At 38.1% G+C, this 15973-nt stretch overlaps 2 protein-coding genes across 4 annotated transcripts in view; one reads left to right on the top strand and one right to left on the bottom strand.

The window, feature by feature from the left end:
• Positions 1 to 4006, bottom strand: part of fndc3a (fibronectin type III domain containing 3A) — a 47730-nt gene extending 43724 nt beyond the window's left edge. The window contains exon 1 of one of the 3 annotated variants that reach the window (XM_005926513.3): positions 3440 to 4006. The gene's annotated coding sequence lies outside the window, so the exon portion shown is untranslated. The remainder of the gene's footprint in view (positions 1 to 3439) is intronic. The other 2 variants (XM_014334922.2, XM_014334921.2) reach the window with 2 other exon arrangements.
• Positions 4007 to 6372: 2366 nt separating this feature from the next.
• rcbtb2 (regulator of chromosome condensation (RCC1) and BTB (POZ) domain containing protein 2) lies at positions 6373 to 15942 on the top strand. Its single transcript, XM_005926512.3, has 12 exons — positions 6373 to 6608; positions 7556 to 7690; positions 8355 to 8505; positions 9307 to 9473; positions 9553 to 9711; positions 10059 to 10166; positions 10283 to 10425; positions 10682 to 10872; positions 12043 to 12169; positions 13689 to 13828; positions 13936 to 14066; positions 14179 to 15942. The coding sequence occupies exons 2-12, from the start codon at positions 7565 to 7567 to the stop codon at positions 14317 to 14319; spliced, it is 1584 nt and encodes a 527-aa protein (XP_005926574.1). The 5' UTR covers positions 6373 to 6608; positions 7556 to 7564; the 3' UTR covers positions 14320 to 15942.
• The last annotated feature ends 31 nt before the right edge of the window (positions 15943 to 15973 follow it).

The raw sequence follows: 15973 nt of genomic DNA, 5'->3' as shown, positions 1-15973 counted from the left end.
TTATTCCTTCCTAGTTAAATCTACCCTTTTTAATTTTTCATATTTATTTCCTATCTTATTCATAACCTTTTCCTTTTTTGTTTTCTTTAGGTCACGAGCAGTTGTCCAAGCATTTCACTACATATCGTACTGTGTATGACTGTGTACGTGACAAATAAAATTTGAATTTGAATTTGAAATTTGAATTTGAAATGCGCCCCTCATTTCCCCAGATTTGAAGGATGGGTTGGGTGTATACTTCGTGGCCCAACCTATCCCAGAATTCATAGCGCGGCCCTGCTCAGTTTCCAACAATGGCAGCAGCTAGTTAGTTTTAATATTAGTCTTATTATTCTTTCTGGGTCACAAAATAAATGTTTGACATATTTTCAAGCGAGAATGTAGCTGTGTAAGCTTCAAATATCTGCTCAGTTTATCAAGACACCACATATTTACAGAAGCGCGCCAACATTTTCGGAGAAGTCTGTTACCCACCAGCTCGATAGCTAGCCGGGGTTCAAGGCTCACTATAGCCGGTGGGAACACCGGACTCCCGGCAAATCGTTTTCAAACCCACTGCCGTCTTTCGCTACTCAGGTTAAACATGATATATAAGTCACTTAGATAACTTAAAAATGTTATAGTTTGGCTTTTTTCAGTATTTTATTTGTTCCTGAGAAAATTGGTTTGGCTGAGATTAAAGTTATAGTTTTTACACAGCTAATAAACGTCAAGCAGACAACTGATTATTAGAAGTGTGAGATGCTCGAGAATATACTCCGGTGTCCTGTTATATTTTAGATAGCAAGGAGCAGACGGCTGAGTTTATTAAACTCCACCGAAACAATCTGCAAATGTCATTTCAATTTAATAAACTATCATCTTGTCTTTATTTTTAGTTAGCACATAGCTTAAACACTTAAAGCTGTAAGCTAATGATAGTTATACAAGAGCAGATGCATGCTGGTGCAATAAGCTGCAAGTTTTACGTCCAATGGATGCATGACCTGATTAGTCAACTAATCGCAAAAATAATCGGTGACTAGTCGACTATCAAAATAATCGTTTGTAGCAGCCCTAATAGTCATCCTTGAACCATTGGCTATAACAGGCAAATATTTGTAGGCTTCCAATGGGACCAGATTCACATGAGTAACACAAACGCATGCAATTGATCCATGAATGCACCATAAAAGCACTTTGAGTACTCAGTAATAGCAGAAGTCTGGTATATAGGAGTCCGTTTATCAATCACCTTTATCAAATATCAAACCAAAAGCCAAGATATACGCAAAAGCGGTACATCTGTACTATAACACATAGTTTGTCAACACAAAGCAAAAAAAATGTGCAGGGTACATTCTGAGGCCGTCACATAAGCCAACTTGAATCAATACCAGAAATGAATAAGAGTGATACTAAAAAGTGGTTAAATGTGCCACATGCCATTTTTTCTCAGACGTTAAATACCTTAACTAGTTAAGAAAAGAAGGAAAGAGGCAAATTCAAAACAAACCTAATGAGCCTATTATTGAATTTAAAATCATTTGCATCACAATGTGATAAGAAAGTACAATGGTATAATGTTTTGGACACGACTTATCATGTGACACATATCAGCATTGAGATAAGACCAGGGCTGTGAAGGGTTTACACAGTGACTACGAGAGAGGAGAAAGAAAGTGGATGATGGCATAGAGAAAAACCATTAATCTGTTCTTTCAAAGAGTCCCTTCTCATCTGTCTCCTCCAGTATACTGCACTGGCAAACACAAACCCCTTGCATAACAAATATACCCAAAAGCTGACCATTCAGTGATTAATTACTAAACTCTAACACTCAAAAAATGCATAATAAAGTTAGACCATGTGAGAATTTCTAGGGAAAACAACAAAACAATACAGAACAAACAAACAAAACAAAAATATTTTTTATTCAACACTCCACTGACACGGGAGTAAAATACCAAAGTTATACACTGAGGATTTCCCAACTGTAAATAAAATGTATACAATCGTTACATGGTTAATAAAATTCCCGTGTAAAGCAACAGAACAGCATGAAAGAAATGTAACGTGTCCTTGAACTTAATTACTCTCTGGCGCATGCGTGCCTAAACCTCACTGTGATCTGGCTTATCTGTTCGCTTTAGTCCCTCCCCTCCTTAAGCCCAAACAACAAAGTCAGTTTACAGTGTGATGGTCAATGAACTAGGCCTGCAGAACCATTTATACAGCCATGAAAGATTGCCATGTGGTTAATTTTTGTAACACTAGCAGGCTTTAGATGAATGCCAGACTTGTGTGGCTCTGAGGCCTCCAAGCCAATCACTGCAACCAGCTGGTAGGTTGTCTGGTAATTTTATTCTAGTTGTAAATTACTTGCCAGCACCACAGTGACAACAGCTACCTGGAGGTCAGTAAAATGAGAAGCAACTAAGGGAAATCCCTAATGACAGGCAATTCTTTATATTTCCTCTGACCACCCACCATTTACGCAGTTAAAGTCAAAATTTCTTTTTTTTTTCCCCTCGTATGGGAAAAGATGATCTGAAAGTTCATTACACATTTTCCAAATTTGATTGTGGTAAGTGGAACATTATGATTTTGATTATCAAACAGATGCAGTGACAGCAGTAACATATGAACAGATGTATACTTCAGTCTTTTTTGCTCCTCTTTCTTTAACAAAGTTATCTGAAACTTTCAGAACTATAGCCTATCAGTAGTCACCACCTACGACTAGAAAACAGCTGTAACTTCTGTTATAGTTGCGCTGCAAGAAATCTGTATCGAAATAACAACAGATAACAGATGTTACATCTGTTGTTGCCCTGATTGTGCCTCACATTTGTTTGTGGCTACAGAGCAGTTGACAAGGACACACCAGCTGTTTTTCAGTTGCAGTTTTAGAGAAAACGGGAAAACACCTTGGAAGATTTGAACTAGCTTTTCATTTTAATTATCAGCCACACAAAATTGTGGTAATGATATTTCTTGTCGTTGTTTAATAGCGCTGGTTTTTTCTCAACTGTAATGCGTAAATTTAACTGTAGCACTATTTTCGTACCAGACATCTGCACACGGGGTAACAGCTGGTTATCCTTTGACTGAAAGTATTTGACGTAGCAATGTCGTTGACTCTCGTTTAACATTACCTGGCCGGTCAACTACACGCACAAGCTCCTTCTATTTTATGTCACAGTATCAGTTGGTATTTTTTTAGCTCCTTTAACAAGGTTAACTATCTCGCACCCGAGACTGTTTACTTTGGCTACAGGTGTGTGTGCTTAGCGTTATATCATAGCTAATAGTTATCTAACTGCAGCCTTATTGTAGCCAACGTAGTGACAAACAATAACCTTACAGGTTAGTTCGACTTCCTTAAAATGATATCGTCAATGTTGTTCGCTGTAGCAAAACAAGACTCATTACCAAAAGCGCAGCTAACGTTACTCACCCAGTCAGTTGGCAGAGCAGCAGTCTTGCTGAACAAGCCGATGCACAGTGATGAGTCTTATGCAGCTCTTCCCCGAAATGTTTAACGTCAGCAACCTTGGATGACCAGCAACTTTCTGCAGAACCTGAAGCTGATGATAACTTGCTAGCTACCCAGACAAACACAAGACAAGGCAAAGTGTGGCATACTAGCGTAAGCTACCTAGCTAACAGTTAGCAAGATAGTATGCGGTCTTCTCATGAACGACGCAGGCTCGCGTTAACAGCACCTTAAAACGGTCGAAGTAGCTAGCGAGCGACTGTGACGATGCAAAGTATCGATAACGTTTGTCTAACCCTCAGTTTTATCGAGATAACTTTCCATCCAACCCTGTTCCTCGCATAAAAAGCAGGAATGTCGCCATCGCTTACACGACTTAGTGCGCATGCGTATTCGGGCAATTCATCACGAATCCTAATTTACAAGATAGCAAAGATAAACGCTAAATAATGTTACTATATTTAATTTTGTTTGTTGTGAACCCGGTCACTATCCGGTGCAGTTATGATGAACTTCATTTGCCTACCTATTTTTTTTTTCCATCACTTTAAGAAAGACCTTACGGTTGACGTGTCTATGACCGGTTCGTCCAACCAAGTCAGTCGGGGGTGGGGGGGATCTAAGAATGCTACGTGGTCAGTCCAGGGACCACCTTGCTGTTCTCCATATAAGACTACACTGCTACTTCTACCTGGTTTGTAACCAGAAGCACACAATTGTACTAAAAATTAACAAGCATGATTGAACTGCAGTATTTTACACGCCAGAGAGCCAATACGGAATGTATGGAGAAAGAAAAAAAACAACCCTTTCAAAATTACACACTGAACGGCACAAGTGATGTCAAACCTACACAAGACACACACAGACAATTTGAAATACAATATCGCTTTTAGCAGAAAGAAAGTGTGGATCACTGGTTCTTGTAAACCGTGCAGTCTTGGGTTTGTTATACGTTTTGAGTGAACACAAAGATATTTTTGTAGTATTTATGTACTCCAAAAAAGCTTATTTTAAATATACATTGGTATATATCAAAGAGATGATCGTTTTTCTGATTGTTTTGTGTTCGTTCTGTTTTATTGATTTTTTCCCCCCTGGTTTGTTTTCTACTTGAAATTTACACTATTAGAAATTCATGTTGCCTGGAAACTGTAATATTCCCTTCATTCATGTGCCTTCCAAATTTTATTTAATTAAAAAGTATCTATCTATCTGAAATCTTCTTTCATGTGCTAGTCCCTTCTGCATATTAAGTCTCAGACAGACAATTGCACAAACATCACAGACAATGTATCATACACAACCTAATGTAGCTACCTACATACGAAACTTCACTATACTATATATCATATGCATATAGATGTTGTTGAAACAATGTACACACTCACCGTTCTTGCATAGGCGGTCTTTAAATCTTTGGCAAAAACATGTGCTATCCCATCCACTGATATACACCAAGATGGTTATCAATGACTCCACCTGCTGGACTTAATAAAGGAATGCCCCATTGTGTCTGCTATAGTTCTCAATGAAATATGCAGTGGAGAGTCATCTCTTTCCAAAAATTTATTTGACTCTTTAAGACAGACTGATTATGCAGTAATCAGTGAAATATGCAGATTATAGTTGTGTCATTGCAGGGACTGAACCAGTGAACAGCGAACACATCACATATTTTATTTTACACCGTGCATTTATTTTATGTATTTATTTTTCTTTAATGTAATAACATAAGACATGTAACTTGGGATGCAGTGTTACGATTTCAGAAATGCACATAGACTTGTTGTTCAAATCTGTACTCAACAAGCTCACACTCAGCAAAGTTATATGCAAACACCTGCACACACTCGAAGATGAAGGGGCATATATTTTAAGACTTGAGAAGAAGTGCATGATGAAAAAGCAACATCAAGGACTGCAGCAGAACACAAAATATAATACAAAGTAATGAGAAACATAATGAGGAAGTAAATGTAAGCGGACAATGAAGAGGGAGCAAATTTACAAGGGCATCATTATGCAGTTGGACAACTTTTCTGGAGGCAGTAATTCTAAAGCAGTGGTTTTCAGCTCCCCGAGGACTTCTTGTTTTAAGTGCTCTCTTGTCTGATTCAAATGATCTGTTTTTGTTTTTTTGTTTGTTTGTTTGTTTGTTTGTTTGTTTTTCAGGCAGCTGCAGCATTTAATACTCATTTTATCAATTGAATCGCATTTTTGGAGCGGAGATTGGAGGTCCTTATGAGAACCTTTGTGTTTTGAGAGTACAGAGTGATGGGATAATAAAATAATTCAAACCACGCAATAACATGAGCTTGTACTAACTTAAACAAAATGCACCTTTCATGGGTCAAAAGACCGTGATTGGTCAGTTAGGGTCACATATGTGATGTGTGTGGGCAAGCAAGTGTGTGTATTTGTGTGTGTGTCAGGAGTCAGATGTCATTCTGTTTACATTCTACTGTTTTAACTTAAAGGAGATTAGCTCTCCATTGATACTGAAACTGTGCCTGTAGTTGTAATGGTACAGGACGACTCAGCCAGAAATGTATCACCCACATCTGTTTCACACCAGCAATTGTTTCCTAAAGTTCCACACAAAATTGATATTGGTATATCAACAACTCCTGAAAAGTAGGGTGAAATTTTTTTTTTCTTAAAGAAATAAATAAATACAATGTATGCCACAGATGTTTAAACAACATGCAAAAATATTCTCCATTAAACTTATAACCCATGTGAGTCTTGGGTCGTTATGGTCTATTGACCAGTAATGTAACTTCACAAATAAAAGACTATTGGATTTATTTAATCTTGCATAATAGATGTCACTAATTACTGTATAATACCAATTTCACCTTGAAGCTCCCAGGTCCGATTTTCAGTAAACGCACCAAGTGACTACAGGAAGTGTGGTGTTGTGTGTGTTTTTCAGGCGGTGGTGTAGCGATTAAAGCTAGCTACAACAAAGTGCAACCATAGGAGCTAACGTGAAGCTAGACCTACACCAGTTTGTCGGCATGACGTCCCCGGCAAAGTTATTTGAAAAATATGTTGGGTGACATGTTTTAGTGTCTTTTTTTTTTAAATCAGAAAACGACCTCGCGGACTAAGCACTAGCTAGAAGGTAACGTCAACACTTGGAAGTACCAGCAACAACACCGCTCTTTACGCTAATTAGCTTGATAGTTTTTGTGGGATACTTTCAGGTAGTAGTTTCATTGCTGACAGTTTATATATCAAAACCAACACACTTAGTTTTGCGGTGCTTGTTTGTGTTGTCTTCGGTATCTGCTAATTTGACGTATGGGACATCTTACCAGCAGCAACAGCAGCTGGTGGTCATGGTGGTGTATGTGTGTGTTTAGGGAGGTGTTGTCTGGGTTCATACAAAGTGCAACTTCATATTTCTGCAAGGCAATGCAACAGCACTGTAAATTTGTCAGACGCGGCAATAAAAACAGGTTTTTGTGTTTGTTTGTTTTTGTGAATAAAAACTGAGCTGAAATATATTGTTAGCAATACAAGATAATTATCTTTTATAGGCGTTACAAATAATGATACACAGAAGATCAGACGAGTAGGTTTTACTGTTGATTGGAGTTTTCCATTTAACACACAGCCATAGACAGCTGTGTGGTTTGATAATAGAGAGTAATGGTGCAATCATTGAAACCGTTATATTTGAAATATTATGTTAGACTTTAGAGATGACATAATTTTGACTTTACTTTCTGTGGTAGTAAAGGTCACTGAACAGATGTACACGTTTTAATCTGTCTGCCCATCTAAATCTGAATGCTGCTGGTCACTCAAGAGGGATGATAAAGGTGGAAATTTAATAATCTTTTCTTTAACATATATGTATGCATTCCATGATACAGGGCAGAAAGTTCCTATTATCCAGTTTAATAACCATTTGAATACAATTAAACAACCAGACCATCAAAGTATTTAACATGAAAACATACTCCTGCTTTTATCTGTGTTTTTCAGTTTATCTAATCAACCTTTCCTTTATTCCATAGTGAGTTAGATTCATATGCTTCTCCATGTTTTTTCTTTTTTTCACAGCTGAGTAGTATGCTGGACGTGGGAAAGTGGCCAGTGTTTGCACTTCTTCCTCCTGAGGAACTCCGGCTTATCCGGCAGGCTTGTGTATTTGGCAGTGCTGCAAATGAAGCCCTCTATGTCACAGTTAATGATGAGGTAACATTTGGAGTTTAAGCAAGGTTGCCTTCTTGTTCTTCTTTACGTGAAGCTGTCCTGAAGCACGCATAGAAGTCATTCATTTTTCTGTATTGATTTTTGAGTAGTTCTTGTTTTGAAGTGGATATAAAAATGCTCCAGGCCTTCTTGCTCTCTGCTTGATATGAGGTGCAGTTACAGGCACAGGGATAAGCAGATGGAATGAGGCTATCTTTAGCCATATGAGCTTAATGCCTGAGCCTTTGGAAAGGTGCAGTGCATGCCTAATCTTTCCACCCTTGCTTATTTGTTTGATGTTATGGAACAGCCAACTGTACCGTTAAATTGTATTTTGGTGGATTTCACTTTAAATTATGCCGTACATCACATTCAGCAGTCCCAGCATGAGCGTGCTTGCTGCCGTTTTTTTTTTTTTTTCAGTCATAATTTTAGAAAGACAGTGTCTCAAATTATTATAGCCTGGATTCAAGTGTAGTTAGTTAGTTAGTTTGTTTTAGTGTACCGGTGATCATAATTTGCAATTTGCCATCTTAGACAGATTAGATTAAGACAACTTCACCATTTTGTGATATAAAAAAAAATGCACAATAAATATGATCGAGTAATTCTTATTTGTAAATGTATATATTTAAAAAAAGACATTTTTAATGTTTTTTCTTTGCAGGTCTTTGCTTTAGGGACCAACTGTAGCGGCTGTTTAGGGCTTGGAGATCTTCAAAGCACTATTGAGCCACGCAGGATTGATGTCTTGTGTGGAAAGAAGATTGTGTCTCTAAGCTATGGAACGGGGCCACATGTGGTTATCGCCACTGCAGGTAATGTAGCTCCAAAACCTCTTTTTCTGTGTGTGTCACCAAGGAGAAATGTCTTCAGGAGGCAGAGGAATAAGATCACAAGCAAATGAGTCCAAACATGCAAAATGCATATTTTATTTGATATTTTATTTTTATTTTGTGCCACAATTGGCTTCATATTGTATCTAGTTTTTGTTTTTTTGTTTTTTTTTAATTGTGATTCTTTTTGGTCAAAGTGGACTTCTTGGCCAAGAGATGTGGTTGCATGCATACTTAAATTACGATTAAAAAATGCATTCAAACTGTTAAATTTCAAATACAAATTCAATTTTCACTCATTCCTGTTTGGAATATTAAATTAAAATGTCTGAGAGTTGCTTTCAATGTGATTATTGCATGCTTATTTATTTGGATAATTGATTGCACCTTTAACTTTGATTAAAGCAACATAAAGGTATCTGTTTTCCTGTAATATGTGGTAATGATTAACTAACTCCACATCATCTGAGGGAGGCCAGTCAGTTTGGGGTTGTTTTTTGTTTTTTTATTTACATGTGGAAAAATCTTTGCTCAATCTGCATTTACAGTAAATGAAGTTGCAAAAAAGTTAATTATGGATATGTTCTCATGTACTTCATTTATACTGAGTCAATGCAACACTAAACTAAGTGAATCCAGGCATTTAATCAATATCTGTGATGTCTGATAAAAGTAGGGCTGCTTAACTTGCAGTATATCATGTGAAATAGACTGCTTCTTATCTTTTAATGAAATATTAACTTCTGTGACAACATCCATAAACTTGCACTTGTTGCTGTGTAGATGGAGAAGTGTATGCCTGGGGCCACAATGGCTACAGCCAACTCGGAAATGGCACCACCAACCACGGGCTGACCCCTGCCCTGGTGTCCACTAATCTCCTCAGCAAGAGAGTGACAGAAGTGGCCTGTGGCTCCCACCACACTATTGCCCTCACAACTGATGGAGAGGTAAATTTTCCTTTACTTGCTTTGTTTCTGTTTAATCTGAGAATTTTTCTGGGTGGTGAGCATTCATCTTTGTGTTCAGGTGTACGCGTGGGGTTACAACAACTCTGGACAAGTTGGTTCAGGTTCTACTGCCAACCAGCCGACACCGCGTCGGGTCAGCAGCTGCCTGCAAAACAAGATTGTGGTAAACATAGCCTGTGGACAGCTCTGCTCTATGGCTGTACTGGACAACGGAGAGGTAACTGGTCACACCCATCTATACATGTTAACCATGATAAAGCAGAGAAAAACAAATTGGATTTCTAACAGTGTCTGAAATGAATTTGTGTTTACGCTCGATCTGAATGATGACAGCTTGAAGAACGGTCCTGGAGTGTGAGTGGAGACAGTATAGTTTAAAAAAATGAACGTTCAGTCTCTGGCAGAAGACCTAAAATAGTATTGCATTTGTTTTTACACACAAAATCAGAATCTGAATTTCAGATTTAATTAAAAAAAACCCACAAGAATAAAAGTACTATGATGTTCCACACACTTATTGATAACGAGATATGTGCATATCCCAAAATCGTCCATTGTTTCCAGATCTATGGTTGGGGCTATAATTGCAATGGACAGCTAGGTTTGGGCAATAATGGAAACCAGCAGACACCATGCCGAATTGCAGCCCTCCAGGGTGTAAACATTGTACAGGTAAGAGCTTAAAGAGGGATAAATCTTACAAAATATTGATTTTGATTACTTATTTCTGTTCTGCATTTCTGCATGCATCTTAAATACCCTCTTTTTTCTTTTTTTTCCAAACACAGGTCGCTTGTGGATATGCACACACGTTGGCACTGACAGATGAGGGATTTGTTTATGCTTGGGGAGCCAACTCATACGGGCAGTTGGGAACAGGCAATAAGAGTAACCAAGCGCTCCCCACTCCTATAAACACAGACAAGGAGAGGTTAGTACTTTGTTACTTTGTTCCCATTGTAAATTACCAGCAGTACTTTGCTACCATAATAGGTCACAGATCCCTAGAATAACCAAACGTCTCAAACTTGTACAAATTCTTACACTTGTGGTTTTATGCTACGGAGTAGTAAGGGACTGATTGTTGACTGTAAAAGAACTTTATTAGAGAAATGTTCACTTTTCATATGGGCCTTTTTCTGTCTTAAGTTCAAATGTATATCTAGATTTGTGATTTTTCTCGGTAGGATAGTCGAAGTGGCTGCATGTCACACCAGTCACACGTCAGCAGCCAAGACACAGAGTGGACAAGTTCTGATGTGGGGTCAGTGTCGAGGTCAGGCTGTAGCCAGTCCCCATCTCACACATTTCAGCAGCACTGATGATGTGTTCGCTTGCTTTGCCACACCGGCAGTCACGTGGCACCTCCTCTCAGTAGGTAAGAGTTTTATAGGACCATACGTTTTTAAGTTATTTGATGAACACGCAGAAATTCACAGTGAAATACTTATATGCCTATCCAGCTGTACATAAAATAATTTTTTTTTTTCATTAGAATGTCACCCAACATGATTGCCTAACAGTAAAAGTTTCTCCCCGTTATTTTTGTGGGAAGGGTGGTCTTAATGGCATCCATCTCTGTCGCCCATTTCAGCTGTTTCCTTGTGGGGTCAACTATTAGCTCCTTGGTCTTACAAACCTGCAGCTGAAGGTTTTTCTCCCTACACCAGTCACTTAGGTGGTTGATCTCTAACCGTCAAGCAGAGTCACTGTTTCGAGATCAAGTCCGCTACTGCTCTTTGTCAGCGAAATTGGTGATGATTATGGGAACTTGACGAAGTGGCCACACAGTCGTAGGTGTAGAGGAAGTACAGGAAAGGAGGAAGCAGATGAGACTTTGTGGTTTACATGTAGCACCTGTGGTTTGCCAGTCAGGAAATTAAGGATCCACTTGCACTGAGAGAAGTGCAGGCCAAGGTCACATAGTTTAATAGCCAGCCTGGAGAGTATTTGTAAAATTGAAAAAGAATCCCAAAAGTCAAACTTTTACAATAATTGAAGGATTTTTTTATTACATTTTTGACGCTGACATTTACTTGTGTGTCTGGTTAGAGATAATTATGCAGTAGGCATTTATCAGTGTACCATAGGTACACATTCCTGCAAGTGGTCTGAGAAATAAACAGGAAACTCTGTTTGCACTTCATTTGCGACAAATGTTTATACAAACTCAACACAAACTGAAGAGCATTAACCTGTAACTGTGATAGCTTCATTTTTTTGTTTACACTCCAGTTAGGAAAGCTAATGTGATGAGCTAAATTTAAATATTGACTTAGCATTTAGGTGGCCATTTTTTTAATGTTGGTAATATTTTATTGTCACCTGTGGCCTTAAAGAAATATCTTTTCATTCCCTATATATAAATACCTCATAGAACTGTCCTTTGAACTGAAATGTAAAGAGAAGTTGTTTAAATTTATGTTTAGCAAATTTATGTTTGTTTTTAAGAGCAAAAAACCCCCAAGACCAAATGCTTGTATTTAACAAAAAATAAAATAAATAGTAATAATAATTTTATGTATTTTTTTTTTTTTTTTTTTGCCAGACGGTGATGATTACCTCACAGTTGCCCAGTCTTTGAAGAAGGAGTTTGACAGTCCAGATATTTCTGATCTGAAGTTCTTGGTTGATGGGAAGTGCATCCATGTTCACAAAGCTCTGCTAAAAATCAGGTACAGAAAACAAGAACATTCAGAGTCCTTTAGGTGATTCTTTTTTTTTTTAAAAAAAGGACAATGTAGACTCATTAACCATGGAAGTCTGGAAAAGCTAATCCAGTCTTGTGGCATTTTGAGCAGCTGGTGTGTGACTGGAAGGGTGTAACATGCAGTGTATCGTTATCTTTGAGTGCACATAATGATCTGTGGAATGGAGACAATGTCTGCAGCTCTTCCTTTCTATTGTTGGGCCACCACACTCTGACTGTTTAAAAAAATTATATATATGAATGCACAGTTTGCTTCTCTAACCTCTACTTTCATCTTGGTCACATGGGTGTATTTTTTAAAATCCAGACAACCAATTTAGTCACTGCAGCAAAAACAATGAGCCATCTTTGTGTGTAAATATATATAACAAACACTTAATTTGTGCTGGTTTCCCTATATTTAAACTTCATATGCTAAACAGTGTTTCCTTATCTTCCTGTTAAACTCACGGGGTAGCAAAGACAAGCCTATTGTTTCCTGTGTTTCTTTTTATAACCACACTTGAACACAGAGTATCTGCATTCCAGTCCCTTGCTCTTTTGCACCGTCAGTAGGAAGGAGCCAGACTGTCTGCAGCTTTAACCTTAGTCCACTGGCTCACACGAATATGCAACAGTGGAAACTGTCTGCTTGCGCAAGATCACATGCAAATTATATGTTTAAGATGCACCAGAGAGTGAAGATTCAGTTGTTTTTTCAACCGTGTCCTGAGAAGCAATGGTAGAGGCACTGTTTTGAGCCATCAGAGATTTGCAGTGTGGAGAAAATTGAAGCAAAAAAACAAAAAGATAAATGGTAATTAGTGGTAATTAATGCAGGCGCTTATAAGGAATAAAAGGTATTGCACTTGGCCTGTATTAGTAGGCATAGTCAAAAAGAATCTGTTAAAAAAACAAACCCCAACAACACAAAAAAACACAACAATTTTTCTTCTATTCTTCTATCCGTCTACCCTTCTGGTTGTTTTTAACTGGTGGGTATTTCGATTAGATGCTGTTGAACACTAACAGGCATGGTATAGTCTCTGAATTCTAGGCTCCATGCTGGTAACCACATGCCTACCAATTCTGTGACCATGTGGACTCACCCGCTAAGACATTAACTTGCAATGCATTAAAACATACATGTACCCTTCTAGCAGTATTCAAGGAACTATCAATAAGTAATTTCAACAGCAGAGTATAACTGCCACTACAACAGAAAAACATGTTTTCATTGTAATGTATGATGGTATAAATTATTGGAAGTTGAAGCTGCTTTTTCTAGTTCAGTATGAAATTTGTGGATTTTTTTTAAACCTCCTTTTTTTTAGTTTAATTTAGTTTCTTGCTAATTTCCTTTTTTTCATTTGGTAATGCAGTTTCCTGTTGGCATAAGACTATATTTTGTTACCTGCACATGATAAAGTGTGATCGCCCATTAATTAAGTTAGTTTGAGTTAAACGGGCTTTTGTCACAAGTCTTCTGCTGTCTTTCTCGATAGGTGTGAGCATTTCCGAACACTGCTGAATGAATCTGACCAGGATGCTATAGAAATTCATCAGTTCTCATACTTGGTGTACAGAGCCTTCTTGGAGTATCTCTACACTGACACTATAAACCTGCCACCAGAGGACGCTATTGGTAAGGATAGACATGGATCACAGTTCTTTACAGCCCAGGAAATGCTGCAACAAGTCAGTGCAGAATCTCGAACACGATCACGTGTGTTTTTGTTTTTGTGTGTGCAGGGTTGCTTGACTTGGCCACGTTCTACCGAGAAACAAGACTGAAGAGGCTGTGCCAGGAAACGATCAAGAGAGGCATTTCTGAAGAAAACGCCATCACTCTGCTCTCTGCTGCTGTCAAGTATGAGGCGCGGGTAAGCTTATAGCCCCTGATACATAGTCAAAGCACCATGGTGGTGGAGGCGTGCACAGTAGCTAGTCAGTTATACTCCTCAGCACTGACCAGACAGCCCTCTTCATTTTTAGGACCTGGAGGAATTCTGCTTCAAGTTTTGTGTCAACCACCTAACGGCTGTCACGCAGACCCAGGCCTTTGCCGACATGGATCACGACCTGCTCAAGAACTTCATTAGTAAAGCCAGTCGCTACGGGGCCTTCAAAAACTGACTACTGGGCCCCTGTTGTGATGTATTCAGCACATTAAAGTTTAATCTCAGTGACGAGAGTCCATTCTAGACCAAAGTAAACACCCAGCAGATCAGCGCCTCAAACACGTGGCACTAAGGATGTAAATACCTGAGAGGTAAATGGTTTAAGGCCCCACTCACCAAGTGATTCTTCTTTGTTACCTTTCTGAAGCTAGCCCAAACACGGTGCTTGGTTGGAACGTAGATACAGGTTTATGCCACTAGTCCTGTAACAAGCACGCAATGCTGAGGCTGAATAAAAGGATGTGCCACACTGGTCAAGGTTTACCAAGACAGCCAGTACGTGGACATGTCACAGTAATCAGCTTGGACTGGATACCTGAAAATGCTGAACATACTAAACGTTGTGATAGAATTGTTTGATTTGGTATTTGAATCGTTTTTATCATGCTGCCCTTTTAACAGTTCCTAATGCAATCAGTATGTCGTAAGTTATCTGCGGTCAGCATAGACAGGATCTAAAAATTAACCAAGTCAGCTATAAATGAACTCTTCACATTGTGCTGCTTTTCTTTGAAGCCTTCATTCTAAAATGTTCTGGATTTGGAGGCATTTTATGAGGGAAACACATGTAAAACTGCAACCTGTTTCCCCCCCATTTGTTTTTGTTTTTATCTGCTTTATGATTATATTTGTTAAGATCACATAACATATTTTGCCACTTTTTTAAAGTTTCAGTTATTCTTCAGTTCTTCATATACCATCCAAACTTGTGGTCTGACATTTGTGTTCACTAACTTTTGCACTTTTTTGCTGTAGAAAGTTGTTTTTCCCACCATATGCTGACTGATAGGAAAAGGAGCAGTGAGTGAAAAGAGAGCATGCTATTGCATGTGTACTTGTACAGTTGTTCAGACTAACCCTCTCTATGCAGCTGGAAACAAAGTTTGACTTTCACAAACGTGTTGAGTCTTGTGTACACTGTACAGTAGATGCAGCTGATTTTTTACAGCTGCATTTCATTGTATGTTTACAGATTTTTTGTTAATTGTGTTTTTGTTTTTTTTAATTATTGCTATTCTTAACATATTGGCAGCAAGCTTCTGTTCCCTTTTTACAAGATTTTTGCTTTTTTAATATGCATCTCTGGATAGTAAATAGTTGTGCCAACTCACTTCGTTGGAGCTCAAGTCTAATAAAGGGCCTCATGGTCTTTAAATGCAGTTACCAGATAATTACATCAGGAATTCCCAAATCTGCTTAAATGGATATAACTAAATGTGATCACTTAAACAAGCTGATTGGAATGTTTGTTTGTTTTTGTTTTCTTTTTTGGAACTTTTTGGTAATGTTTTTAATTTGTATGGAAAGCTAGCTGCAACCTGCTAACTTTGGCACTAATGGGAATATAGGAAAATGGCAATTATAAATGCATATTAAAACAAATAACAACATATGTTGTTGAGGGTGTTCTTAAAAAGCTCTTGTCATGTCATTACCATGCAAATGCTTTAGAAACATTCGACATGAAGTAGTGTTTTTGTTTTGTTTGTTTGTTTGTTTGTTTGTTTTTTGGGGGGTGAGAGTGAAATGTATGGAAATGAAAGTCACGAATTTAAAAAATAAAACATGCGTTACTTCATGTAAAGTTGTAACATTGCAGGTGCCATTAA

The sequence above is a fragment of the Haplochromis burtoni genome, unplaced genomic scaffold, assembly GCF_018398535.1.
Source record: "Haplochromis burtoni strain Fernald_Lab_line unplaced genomic scaffold, NCSU_Asbu1 Contig_36, whole genome shotgun sequence".
Taxonomy (NCBI): domain Eukaryota; kingdom Metazoa; phylum Chordata; class Actinopteri; order Cichliformes; family Cichlidae; genus Haplochromis; species Haplochromis burtoni.
Note: the sequence above shows the minus strand (reverse complement) of the source record. Positions and strands in the feature narration are given on the sequence as shown.